Consider the following 13,137-nt stretch of genomic DNA (forward strand, 5'->3'; position numbering starts at 1 on the left):
ATTCCCGCCCTCTCCCCATAACCCTTAATCCCCTCTCTTATCAAAAACCCATCAACCCGCGTCTTAAAACTATTTAGCGAGGCAGCCTCCACCACTTCAACGGGCAGAGAATTCCAGAGATTCACCACCCTTTGAGTGAAGAAGTTCCTCCTCAACTCCGTTCTAAACCGCCCCCCCTTTATCTTGAGGCTGTGCCCCCTAGTCCTACTGTCTTTTTTGAGCGGGAAGAGTCTCTCCACCTCTATCCTATCCATCCCATTCATCATCTTATACGTCTCAATGAGATCTCCCCTCATTCTTCTAAACTCCAACGAGTACAAGCCTAGTTTATTCAGACACTCTGAGCTTATCCAGCATTCTCTGTTTTTGTTTCAGATTTTGCTTTTGTTTGAGTGTCACACAGGTTTGATTCGTAGAGTGATGAACTGTGAGATTACGGACAATCTTGTTGCTGCTAATGGCACACAGCACCCAGGTGCTAGATCTGTTTAAAATCTATTCTATTCAGCATGGTGGTAGTGCCACACAACATGATGGAATGTATCCTCAGTGTGAAGTTGGAACTTTGTCTCCACAAGGACTGTACACTGGTCACTCACTCCTACCAATATTGACATGGGCAGATGCACCTGTGACAGGCAGGTTGGTGAATGTAATGTCCTAACCATATTAAATGTTGTGAGTTTTAAAGAAAAAGGCCTGGTTTTCACATGCAGATTCGAAATAACACAAGCAGGTTTATTGAAAGAGATGTTCTCTGTGCTGCACAGAACAGAAACTGAAACTATACAGTGAAACATTCTAAGGACATCACCAAATCATGTGATCAGCTCTTAAAGCAATCATACAATCAGTTAAATATACAATATCCCTCCCCTTTTAATTCTGTGGTCATGATATCAAATTATTACAATATTATACATAGAATCAATAATACTCCAGACACAGTACTATGCATCATTAATCATTAGACACAGTCAAGAAAGTTGATCAGGAGGACATCTATTCCTCCCTGTTATATACAACGTTCTAGAACTTGGCTTGCTCCCAGAAATACGATTTGCAATTTCAGTAGACACATCTCTTAGAACTAATTCTACATCATTCTCATGTGGTATCGTAACACAGACACAAGCATCTGGCAATTCATATTCAACTAAGTCTTTGGAGTAGTATTCACAAGACTGTGTGTCACAAGGATGGATTTGTTGACTGACTAATGGCTGGAGTGTGGGACAAATCCATGAATACATTTAATGACAGTTGACAGATCTAAACTACATTGGTCAAACAGAAATCTCAGGAAATCCTGGAGCTGACAGTTGCAAGCACAAGGCTTTTCTGAACCTCAAACAAAAACCCAACAGAAACTAAACTCAAGAGCAAGAGAGCAGCTCCACAGACGGCTGAAAGATGAAGTCCAGTAAAGTACCTGTGCTCAAACGAACAGATGGTGGATGAAGAAAATGCAGGAGATCCAGCAGTTAACCAAAAAATGATGCATGAGGTTTCTTCAGCGCCATCAAGATCACCTACAGCCCAAATACCTAGGGACTCACCCCACTGCTGGTTAACAATAGAGAGATTTCATTAATTCACATTCCGATTGATGTCAAGCAAGGCTGTGTGATTGCACCGACTCGCTTCTTGATTTCCTTGTTCCATCTCGCCCTCAGCAAGCTCCCTGCTGGAGTGGAGCTAAACTACAGAACAAATAGGAATCTGTTCAACCGCTGCTGCCTTCAGGCCAGATCCAAGGTCATCCCATCTTCTCTCATTGATCTCTAGAATGCAGATGATGCTTGCGTCTGCACACACTCAGAGGCCAGGCTCAAGCTATCGTCAACACCTACAATGAGGCATACGAGAGCATGGGCCATTCACTAAACAGCTATAGTGCCATTGAAAAGTTACAGCACAGGAGGCTGCCATTCGGCTCATCTTGTCCTTGCCAGCCCAAGGGCACCCAGATGTCCTTTCAAATCCCACCTTTCTGTATTCGGTCCATAGCCCTGTAGCTTACAGCACTTAAGGTGCAGATCCAGGAACTTCTTAAAAGATTTTAGGATCTGTCTCCACCACCAACTTGGGTAGCAAATTCCAGACACCCACAGCTCTGTGTCAAAGAATTCTTCATGCCCCCTCCACACTTTCTGCCTGAATCTATATCCCTCAAGGAAACAATTTGATCCTGTCCACTATCTCTTCCCCTCATAATTCTGTGATCATAACATCTCAATAAGTCACCCCTCAGCCTTCTTTGTTCCAAGGAAAATAACTCCAACCTATCCAATCTCATCTCATAGCTACACTTTTCTAACCCTGGCAACATTTTTATAAACCTCCTCTGCACTCTCTTCCTGTAATGTGGTGACCAGGACTGCACGCAACACTCCAGTTGTGGCCTACCAGTGTTTTTTACAATTCCAACATCATATCCTTACTTTTATACCCGATACCTCTGCCAGTGAAGGAGAGCATTCCATAAGCCTTCCTTATAGCCTTGTCTAGTTGAACTGCTGCCTTTAGGAACATGTGCACTTGTATATCAAAATCTGTCACTTTATCTACCCCTCTTAGTATATTCCCATTTATTGTGCACTCCCTATAACTGTTGACACCCTGTAAAGGCAACACCTCATACTGTGTTAAAATTTGCTACTTTACTTGCTAATCTTTTCTTATGCCCTTTATTTGATTTATTTTCTTGTTCCCTTGTCCCTGCACTTCAAAGAATCGCAGAATCCCTACAGCACAGGAAGAGGCCATTTGGCCCACTGAGCCTGGACCGACAACAATCCCACCCAGCCCCTATCCCTGTAACCCCACGTATTTACCCTGCTAATCCCCCTAACCTACATATCTTGGGACACTAAGGGGCAATTTAGCATCGCCAATCAACATAACCCACACATTTTTAGACTGGAGGAGGAAACCAGAGCACCCGGACGAAACCCACGCAGACACGGGAGGGATGTGCAAACTCCACACAAACAGTGACCCATGGCTGGAATTGAACCTGTGTTCCTCGTGCTGTGAGGCAGCAGTGTTAACCACCGTGCCTCCCCCTATTTTCCCACTTCCTATATTCATCTCGGCTATCTGCAACGCTTCATTCTTTGTGTCTACTGTATGTTTTTTTTGTTTGATCTTTCCCTGTATTGCTCTAGACAACTGGGGGTAGGTCTAGATTTGGCAGTATCACTCTTATTCTTGGAGGGGACATGGTCTACTTTGTACATTTAGGATCTTGCTTTTTAGTGCTCCCCACTGGTTTTCCTACTGATTTATCTCCTAGTGGTGCAGTTCAGTCCACCTCAACCAAGTCGCTTCTCATTCCTGCAAAGTGTACTGCCCATACAGCACTGCTTCCCGAGTTATTAAAATCCATAACTAGGCCTTGGGCACTTTCTATATCACAGGAGCCCACTGTCAACAAGGGCAAACATTGACAATGGGAGTCAGTGTGCCAGCACAGCCTTCAGTCATCTGAGGAAATGTGTGTTTGAAGACCAGGACCTCAGATCTGGTGCCATGTTCACTGTTGACAGAGCAGTAGTGATACCTGCCCTCTGATATGGCTCAGAGACGTGGATTATGCAGAGCAGGTATCTCAAAACTCTGGAGAACTTCCACCAGTCTCCGCAAAATCCTGCAAATCCATTGGCAGGCCAGGTGCATCAATGCCAGCTTCTTGCTCAGGCTGACATCCCCAGCATTGACTACACTCAATCAGTTCCACTGATCATCCGCATACCTGACCTGACCTCCCAAAACAAGCATTCCACTCAGAGCTTCAACATGGCAAGCCTGCCTCAGGAGAACAGAGGACACTCTCTAAAGCCTCCTCAGAAAACTGCAACACCCTCACCAATACCTGGGAATCCCTAGCCCGAGATTACCCAAAGTGGAGAAGAAGTGTCCGGGGAGGAGCTGAACACCTCGAGTCTCATTGCTGAGGGTAAGCTGAAGCCAAACATCGATGAGGGCTTCTGGAGCTCCACAACTCCCGTATGATGAAGTCTCCCACATCCACTGGTTGTAAAGATCTAACTGAACATCATCACAGAAATACTGGGTTTCTCTACTTCAAGGAGCTGTGGATAATCAGTCATTGCATGTATTCAACAACACTACGTTAAAGTCCGACAGGGTTATTTGTAATCACGAGCTTTCAGAGCGCCACTTCTCCATCAGATGAGTCTCGTGATTCCAAATAAACCTGTTGGACTTTAACCAGGTATTGTAAAACTTCTTGTTGTGCTCACCCCAGTCCAACGCCAGCATCATGAGTGTATTCAAGACAGAGGTTGATGGATTTTTTTGTCATTAATTGGAATTAAGGGATATGGAGATAGTGCAGGATGATGGAGTTGAGATAGGTGGCCAGCTATGATCTTACAGAATGGCAGAGCGTGGACTTGGAGGGACTGACCTCCTTTAGCTCCTCTCCTTGTGGTAGGTTCACAGTTGCAGTATTACTGCAAGGCAAACTCAATTCTAAAACTTTGTTTTTAAAATAAAACATATTTTTAATTGAAGTATTCACAGCATACAGAATAAAACAAAATACAGCCTTCTTCCAAATATTAAATTAAGTAACTCACTTCCACGCCGAGTCTGCCTTGGCCACTCAGCTACTCACAGCTGTGACGCTTTTAACAGAATGTCAGCTGGTTTTGTTTTCTTGTTTGATAGCAAAACTAATTTTGGTGACCAAACATAAGGCCTTCCATTTATTAACTCTGCTCCCTCAGTTCAAGAGAGCTGGCCAGACCTTTATGAAGGCAGCTACACTCAGTGTTGCTGCATTGTATCAACTCATCAATCACAAGCAAATTATTCTTGTTCCTTGTCAGCTTGGGCTGAACAGAGAGCTCAAAGCAGACATATCATAGGTTTCCACCTCCCCTGTCCAGGCTGGCGATATTCTGGAGACAAGTTCTGTGCCATGAGAATCTGTGCCATTTCTGCCAAAACACCTTCCACTCTCTTCAGAACTCATTACTCGTTATACCTAGACAGCTTCAATCGGGGCACAATGTTCATGGACTGCAGCTCCTGGAACAGCAGTTTACAGGCATACGGGATCCGAAGTGAAGAGACGTGGCACGAGGACTTGCAGTAATGACACCTAGAAAGGCAAAACATTCTTAAATCATCTGCTTTAAACTAGATGGAGGAAAGTTTTAGTTAGTTCATTAGTGTCACAAGAAGCCTTATATTAAAACTGCAATGAAGTTACTGTGGCGTGGTGGTATAGTGGTTAGCACTGCTGCCTCACAGCGCTAGGGACCCAGGTTCAATTTCCAGCTTGGGTCACTGTCTGTGCAGAGTTTGCACGTTCTCCCCGTGTCTGCGTGGGTTTTCACCAGGTGTTCCAGTTTTCTCCCACAGTCCAAAAGGCGTATTGGTTAGGTGCACTGACCTGAACAGGCATCGGACTGTGGCGACTAGGAGAATTTCACAGTAACTTCATTGCAGTGTTAACGTAAGCCTTACTTGTGACTAATAAATAAAATTTTAAACTTTATTAACACTGTAATAAAGTTACTGTGGCATGGTGGCACAGTAGTTAGCACTGCTGCCTCACAGCGCCTGAGACCCAGATTCAACTCGCAGCTTGGGTCACTTTCTGTTGGAGTTTGCATGTTCTCCCCGTGTCTGCACAGTCAGAAAGACGTCTCCCACGGTCGGAAAGACGTGCTGGTTAGGTGCATTAGCCGTGCTAAATTCTCCCTCAGTGTACCCGAACAGGACCGGAATGTGGCGGCTAGGGAATTTTCACAATAATTTCATTGCAGTGTTAATGTAAGCCTACTTGTGACACTATAAGTAAACTAAATTAGAAAGGCGAAACATTCATCTGCTTTAAACTGGACAGATGACAATTATCCAACTAAGTTTCAAAAATGCTCTCGCGAAGAAAAATCCATCACCCTCCAGGAATGCAGGAGGAAACAAATCTTTGAAGTTAAGATACCAGACCCCACTAGGTTTCAACAACTGCCGAAGGCTCTAATTCACCAGCAGAGGAACTGAACCAATATTAAAGTACATTCACTGGGGGATCACAGTGTGTGCAGTTCTGTACTGTTTAAAAACTATTCCAGAAAGCACAAACATTTAATAATTTGCAGGCGTGTTACAGATAAACTGCACGACCCGGTAAGCGTTATAAAAATCTCATCTCTGCACACTTCATAAAATTCAAACACAGTTCTGACTCGGGTAAAATGTACAGTATAAATCAGATTTCCAAAGCATTAGCAAATTGTTACAAATCAGAGATTAGAGCAGTATGGAGCTTATGGCACTAGATGAGAAATCAGAGATCAGCTTCAGTTCCCATCCTGCCACAGTATTGGAGTAAAACATCAATCATTCTGGAAATTTGTGGGAAATATTGGTTCACTCAGCCACCCAAACTCAAAGAAAGAGGGCCAGAGAGAAAGTGCAAACTTGATGCACTCTAGGGATTCTGTGATTCTAGAAAATGAAAAGACTGGCACTTTTACAACCTTAAGACCTTCCAAAGCATTTCACAATCCTTTTGCTGTAGCAAACAGTGTGCACAGCAAGATCCCACAAACAGCAATGTGTTAACAGCATTTGTCTCAGTGATAAATATTGGCTACAGGATACTGCAGAGAATTCCCTTGCTCTTTGAAATAGTGTTGTGGCTATTTAATATCTAAAAGGGAAAATGAGGATGTGAATTAACACCTCATCTCAAAGGCATCAACTGTGACAATGCAGCATGTTCCCTCCAGCAGCGCGGCACTCCCTCAGCACTGACCCTCCGACAGTGCGGCACTCCCTCAGCACTGACCCTCTGACAGTGCAGCACTCCCTCAGCACTGACCCTCCGACAGGGCGGCACTCCCTCAGCACTGACCCTCCGACAGTGCGGCACTCCCTCAGCACTGACCCTCTGACAGTGCGGCACTCCCTCAGCACTGACCCTCCGACAGTGCGGCGCTCCCTCAGCACTGACCCTCTGACAGTGCGGCGCTCCCTCAGCACTGACCCTCCGACAGGGCGGCACTCCCTCAGCACTGACCCTCCGACAGGGCGGCACTCCCTCAGCACTGACCCTCCGACAGTGCGGCACTCCCTCAGCACTGACCCTCCGACAGTGCGGCACTCCCTCAGCACTGACCCTCCGACAGTGCGGCACTTCCTCAGCACTGACCCTCCGACAGGGCGGCACTCCCTCAGCACTGACCCTCCGACAGGGCGGCACTCCCTCAGCACTGACCCTCCGACAGGGCGGCACTCCCTCAGCACTGACCCTCCGACAGGGCGGCACTCCCTCAGCACTGACCCTCCGACAGGGCGGCACTCCCTCAGCACTGACCCTCCGACAGTGCGGCACTCCCTCAGCACTGACCCTCCGACAGTGCGGCACTCCCTCAGCACTGACCCTCCGACAGTGCGGCACTCCCTCAGCACTGACCCTCCGACAGTGCGGCACTCCCTCAGCACTGACCCTCCGACAGTGCAGCATTCCCTCAGCACTGACCCTCTGACAGTGTTGTATTGCAGTGTTAAGGGAGTCACTATATTGATGTCCCAAGGGAGGGGCTTTAAGTCAGCTTTCTAACCAAAACAATGTAGTGTCACCCACTGAGCCACGACTGATGGGGTAAGGGCAGTTAATGTACTTAGGCACCTCTCACAACAAGGGAATAAACCAGAAACAGAAAATGCTGGACAAACTCAGCAGATCTGACAGCATCTGTGGAGAGAGAGAATAGAGCCAATGTTTCGAGTTTGGATGACCCTTTGCCAGCTTTGTTTTTGTTTCAGAATCCAGCATCTGCAGTTCTGCCTTTAGTTATAGGGAATAAAGCAGTTGTGCTTACCAGCCCGAGTACCCCAGGAGACCACACTGCCCGCAGACATCCACCTCAAACGCGTCGCTCGAGATCATCAACCTCTCCAGCAACATCATGCTGGCTCCATAGCCAATCAGGCAATCTCGTTCCATCTCACCAAGACGCAGACCTCCATCACGAGATCGCCCTTCTGTCGGTTGTCTGGGGGATAGATGTTTGTAAGAATCGCCACTATATTAAAAGTTCAAAGCATTCTGCCAGTACCAAGTTACAGAGAAAATACCATGATGTGGAGATGCTGGCATTGGACTAGAGTGGACACAGTAAGAAGTCTCACAACACCAGGTTAAAGTCCAACAGGATTATTTGGTAGCACAAGCTTTTGGAGCTGCTCCGAAAGCTCGTGCTACCAAATAAACCTGGTGCTATGAGACTTCTTATAGAAAATACCAACACTGGTACCTACACCATTTGGGTCCTTGTCTCATTTAATATTCTAACACTGCTCCAAGATACTCAGACCTAGCACAGTAGTAAGTTCAAAACAGTTTAACACAATTAAATACATTCTGTTTACTTATTATGTCTTTTCGGTTGTGCACCAATTGAAATTGAATATAGAGCAGCACGGTTGTTAACACTGCTGCCTCAACACTGCTGGGGTCCGGGTTCAATTCCCAGTTTGGGTCACTGTCTGTGTGGAGTTTGCATGTTCTCCCCGTGTCTGCATGGGTTTCATTCGGGTGCTCCAGTTTCCTCCCACACTACAAGATGTGCTGGTTAGGTGCACTGGCCATGCTAAATTCTCCCTCAGTGTACCCGAACAAGCGTGGAGTGTGGTGACTAGAGGATTTTCACAGTAACTTCATTGCAGTGTTAATGTAAGCCTACTTGTGACAGTTATAAAGTTTAAATTTTAGAAACATAGAAAATCGGAGCAGATGTAGGCCATTTGGCCCATCAACCTTGCTCAACTATTTCATGTGATCATGGCTGATCCTCTATTTCCACAACATGCTCACGTGCTCTCCCTACAGCTCTTGATGCCTTTATCACATTGAAACTGGAGTTTTGGGGCAGATCTTTAACAATGTGATTGAACAGGTTCATGGGGCCGAATGTCCTCCTCCTGTGTGTATCTAATGATCTTTCATTCCAATCCTCAACTCTCTCCTTTTGATTTAATTTTCAGATCATTGTTAAGTGAAAGTTGTACAAGGAACTCAATATGCAGAGACAGTCCAGTTCACACTAACCTACACAGGGTATAGATTTCAACAGGCGTAAAGTTAAAATCTAATTCCAGTAACTTCAGAATTTTTATGTCTCTCTGTACACAATGCAATCAGCTGGCCAGTAGTTTGTCCTGCAGATGTCTCCACTACAATAGGATTAATAATCAACACAAAATCAATCTAATACGGTGAGAGCTCACCTGGTGAGAACAGCCCGGGGACCTCGTGCCCGAGCGTGCATCTTATCCAGGACCATGTGCTTCAGCTTCTGATAGTACACAGGACCAAAGTAGATGTATGCTTCCAATGGTTCACTGGGAGAGAGAGCGAAAGAGGGAGTTGGTTACTGAGCATATCCGAGCACAAGAATAGCACAGCGAGTGCACAAGCAAGAGCGACACATATTACAGTGCTTTCTAAAAATGAGAATGAGCCATGCAAAGATCAGATGTACAAATGAGGAGGATTTGACCCCTCAAGCCTGCTCCGCCATTCACTAAGATCTTGGCTGATCTGATCATGGCCTCAATTCCACATTCCACCTCTCCTCGATAACCTTTGACTGACTTGTTGGTAGAATCTATCTACCTCTGCCCTAAAAATGTTCACTGAGCCTGCCTCCACTGTTCTCTGGAGAAGAGAGTTCAAAATATTCATGACCTGCAGAAAGAAGTCCTTCTCGTTCTGGTCTTAAATGGCAGGTCCCTTATTTTTCAACCCCTATTTTTAGTCTCTCCCACAGCATCCCCCCTGTCAAGTCCCCTCAGGAGCTATTTTGTTAAGATCACTTCTCATTCTCCTAAACTCCAATGAGTAAAGGCCCAGCCTGTCAAAACTTTCCTGAAAGATAAATAACCCCACAACACCCATCCCAGATATAGAAGGATTTCCAGAGAAAATTATAGAATTCAGGGCTGACAGCACAACCACCAATAGTGGGTGACGACTGTACAAAATGCCAGAGTCAGAGTTCAGGATAATGAGCACATTACATGGATTTATTTTCCTGGTGCCAAGTGTAACCCTGTCCCTGGATCAACATCCGGGAACTCCCTTCCTGACTAGACTTGGCCAATGAGTAACATCATCACATGGACTACAGTGGAACATGGAGATAGCCAACCACATTCTTCTCAAGGGCAACTCCCAAGGTTCAGCTTTGTCATTGGCCCACGTCCACAGAATGGATGAATATAAATAACATTCGCACTCCAGTTGTGATGTGAATTCAGTCTAGGAATCCCAGCAACTCTGTGTTGAAGAGACACTGTGATATGTTTTAACTCCCTAGAACTCTACTCTCAAAAAATCTAATGTCTATCAGATGCACTCAAATATAAACATAAAATATTGAATGATCACTTTTACTGCAGCTTATTCAGAGATCCTTACATCTCTAGAAAATTCAGCAAATTTGCATTCCATACTTTTGTCTTCGGTATTTGAAAAAAGGACCTTACCCTTAGACAGAGCTTTGAACTTTCTGACATCTGAGAGCACCTACAGCCATGTTTTATGAAGTGCATTTGTGTAGACAACTAGAGCAGTACATTGGCACACACTGCAGCAAGACAAATGACTAATTCATCTGTTTTTGATAAGAAATAAATATCCACCAGGACACTACGAGATCTGCCCTGCTGTTCTCTGAATAATGCGAAGATGCCGGCGTTGGACTGAGTAAGCAGTCCCCAGTCAATAAATCCAAGATTCATGTCACACTATCTGTAACTCCCACGACTTGCCTGGACTTGCAAAATCTACTAACTGTCCTGTCTGGAGACAATACGCATCTCTTTAACCTGTGCTTAATGCTCTCTCCATTCACATTGTCTGTACCTTTAAGACTTGATTTGCTGTAAAGATTCACATTCCAATCATTATTCTGTAAATTGAGTTTGTGTCTTTATATGCCCTGTTTGCGAACAGAACTCCCACTTACCTGACGAAGGAACAGTGCTCCGAGAGCTAGTGGACTTTAACCTGGTGTTGTGAGGCTTCTTACTGTTCTCTGAATAAGACAGACACCATGTGATCTATCACATTTACTCATATGGGCAGACAGAGCCTTCATTTTGCTCTCGACCAAAACGTGGTACTTCTGGCAGTGTGGCACTCCCTCAGAACTACACTGAGGTGTTGAATGAGTTTGTATGCACAAGTCTTAAACTGACAGTGAAGAGGTAGTTCCAATTGTTTTCAAATCCCGCTGCTAAAGTCACACTGCTTTGAATTGCATACTTTGCAGTCAAGATTACATATAGGTATACTTTCACTGTTTAAATCCAAAGACACCTACAGTAATACTGACTGGACGATATCCTGCAATTGAAGCAGGATACAGGAGTCTCTCAGAATAATGTAGCACAGGAAACTGCCATTTAGTCCATCTTGTTTGTGCTTGTTCTTTCAAAGAGCTATCCATTCAGCCCCATTCTTTCCCCATAGATCTGCATATATCACCTTTAAAGTGTTTGTCCAATTCTCCATGAATATCAAGTCGGACCAGCCATCTCCACACACTCATTCCAGATCACAACTCACTGTGTGAAGAAAATTAATTTCCCCTCTGGTCCTGTTAGCATTACCTTAAATCTGTGTCCTCTGGTCATCAGCCCTTTTGACACTAGCAAGAGGTTCTCCTTATTTACTCTGCTGAATACATCTACCAAAATTCTCCTTCACTGCTCTGAGGCAGACACAAGCCTGATCTCTCTGGTCTCTCCACAAGAGTTAGAATGTGCTGACGTTATTAAAATGAATCAGAACAAAGGTTGAGAATGAGATATACCCAGTGATTCCAGATGTGACATAGTCCTTGCCCAGATAGTTGTAACCGTAACGTATCAGGTCCTCACAAACGTCCTTGACTTTGCTGCCACCAAAGGCAGTGCCATAGTGGAACCTGCCATCCAGGATGCCAGCCTTCCCTGCCAATAACTCGATCAACTTGCCAACCTACAAAGACAAGGAGGTGACAGCAAGTAACACACCAACAACTCAGAATCAATAACCTCTACCTCAATTTTTAACCTTTTTTTCATATCCCACCATTGGTCAACCCTACCTTAGTGACTCTCCTAAATATGTCCCTTCCCCACCCCCTAACTCCAGATTATTATTCCCTTGTCTATTCCACCATCCACCCCACATCAAATCCCTCCATCTCCACTCTATCTGCCCCTTATTCAGCCACCATGCTCCTACCCTTTGGTACTTGCTTTCTATAACCCTTGCCAATTCTCTCCCACCCAAAAGTGGTGCCTTTCGGGATAGGCAAAGGATTTATTTTACGTTTCTCCAGTAACTGTCCCTTTGCTATCTGTCTGATTGTAACATGTACACAAACATTAAAATTAGACATCAGATAAATCTCTTTATTCAGTCCTAATTTTGTTTCAATATCATACGAGGTGAAAGGTGAGATTTTAGGAAGTTGATTACGAGACGTTCGAGCCTCTCCTTTGTCTTAATGGATAAACAGTAAATGTTGCCCTTGCCGCGATCACCCACATCATGAAAAAATTATTCCAACAGGCCTTTTAAAATCATTAAACCATGATCAACATTTTTAACCTGCTTTTAATTTTACTCTGATCATATTTGCCCCTGCCATTGAAGGAAGGCAGAGGTAATCTATGATGGCCGGTTCGCAAACAATATATTGGGATGTATTTCAACAAAACTTGGTACACAGAAAGGTACAGGCCAAAGAAGAACTGATTAGTATTTGGTGAAGTTATGGATCTGGACCTGGATCCTTGAATTTTTGAAAGGATCATTGGCTTATAGGGAAAATTGACCTTTTGTTTAAAAGAATTAGTGAGTTGTGCCACTGCCAGAGAGGATGGAGAATTTGGCACGGTGGCACAGCAGTTAGCACTGCTGCCTCACAGTGCCAGGCACCCAGGTTCAATTCCGGCTTCGGGTGTGGAGTTTGCACAATCTCCCCATGTCTGCGTAGGTTTCCTCCAGGTGCTCCGGTTTCCTCCCGCAGTCCAAAGACGTGTGGATTAGGTGCATTGGCCATGCTAAATTGCCCCTTAGTATCAGGATGATTA

General features: G+C 44.9%; 1 protein-coding gene across 1 annotated transcript in view; it reads right to left on the minus strand.

Annotated features, from left to right (window-relative positions):
• Window positions 1-717: 717 nt before the first annotated feature.
• Window positions 718-13,137, minus strand: part of polr3b (polymerase (RNA) III (DNA directed) polypeptide B) — a 93,282-nt gene continuing 80,862 nt past the window's right edge. The window contains exons 25-28 of the mRNA XM_080191366.1: window positions 11,868-12,034; window positions 9,277-9,390; window positions 7,869-8,042; window positions 718-5,134 (exon numbers count right to left, since the gene is read on the minus strand). Of these exons, the coding sequence (XP_080047492.1) occupies window positions 5,005-5,134; window positions 7,869-8,042; window positions 9,277-9,390; window positions 11,868-12,034 (585 nt within the window). The 3' untranslated portion in view covers window positions 718-5,004. The remainder of the gene's footprint in view (window positions 5,135-7,868; window positions 8,043-9,276; window positions 9,391-11,867; window positions 12,035-13,137) is intronic.

This window comes from Carcharhinus amblyrhynchos, chromosome 6 (genome assembly GCF_965287045.1).
Source record: "Carcharhinus amblyrhynchos chromosome 6, sCarAmb.v2.hapA, whole genome shotgun sequence".
Taxonomy (NCBI): domain Eukaryota; kingdom Metazoa; phylum Chordata; class Chondrichthyes; order Carcharhiniformes; family Carcharhinidae; genus Carcharhinus; species Carcharhinus amblyrhynchos.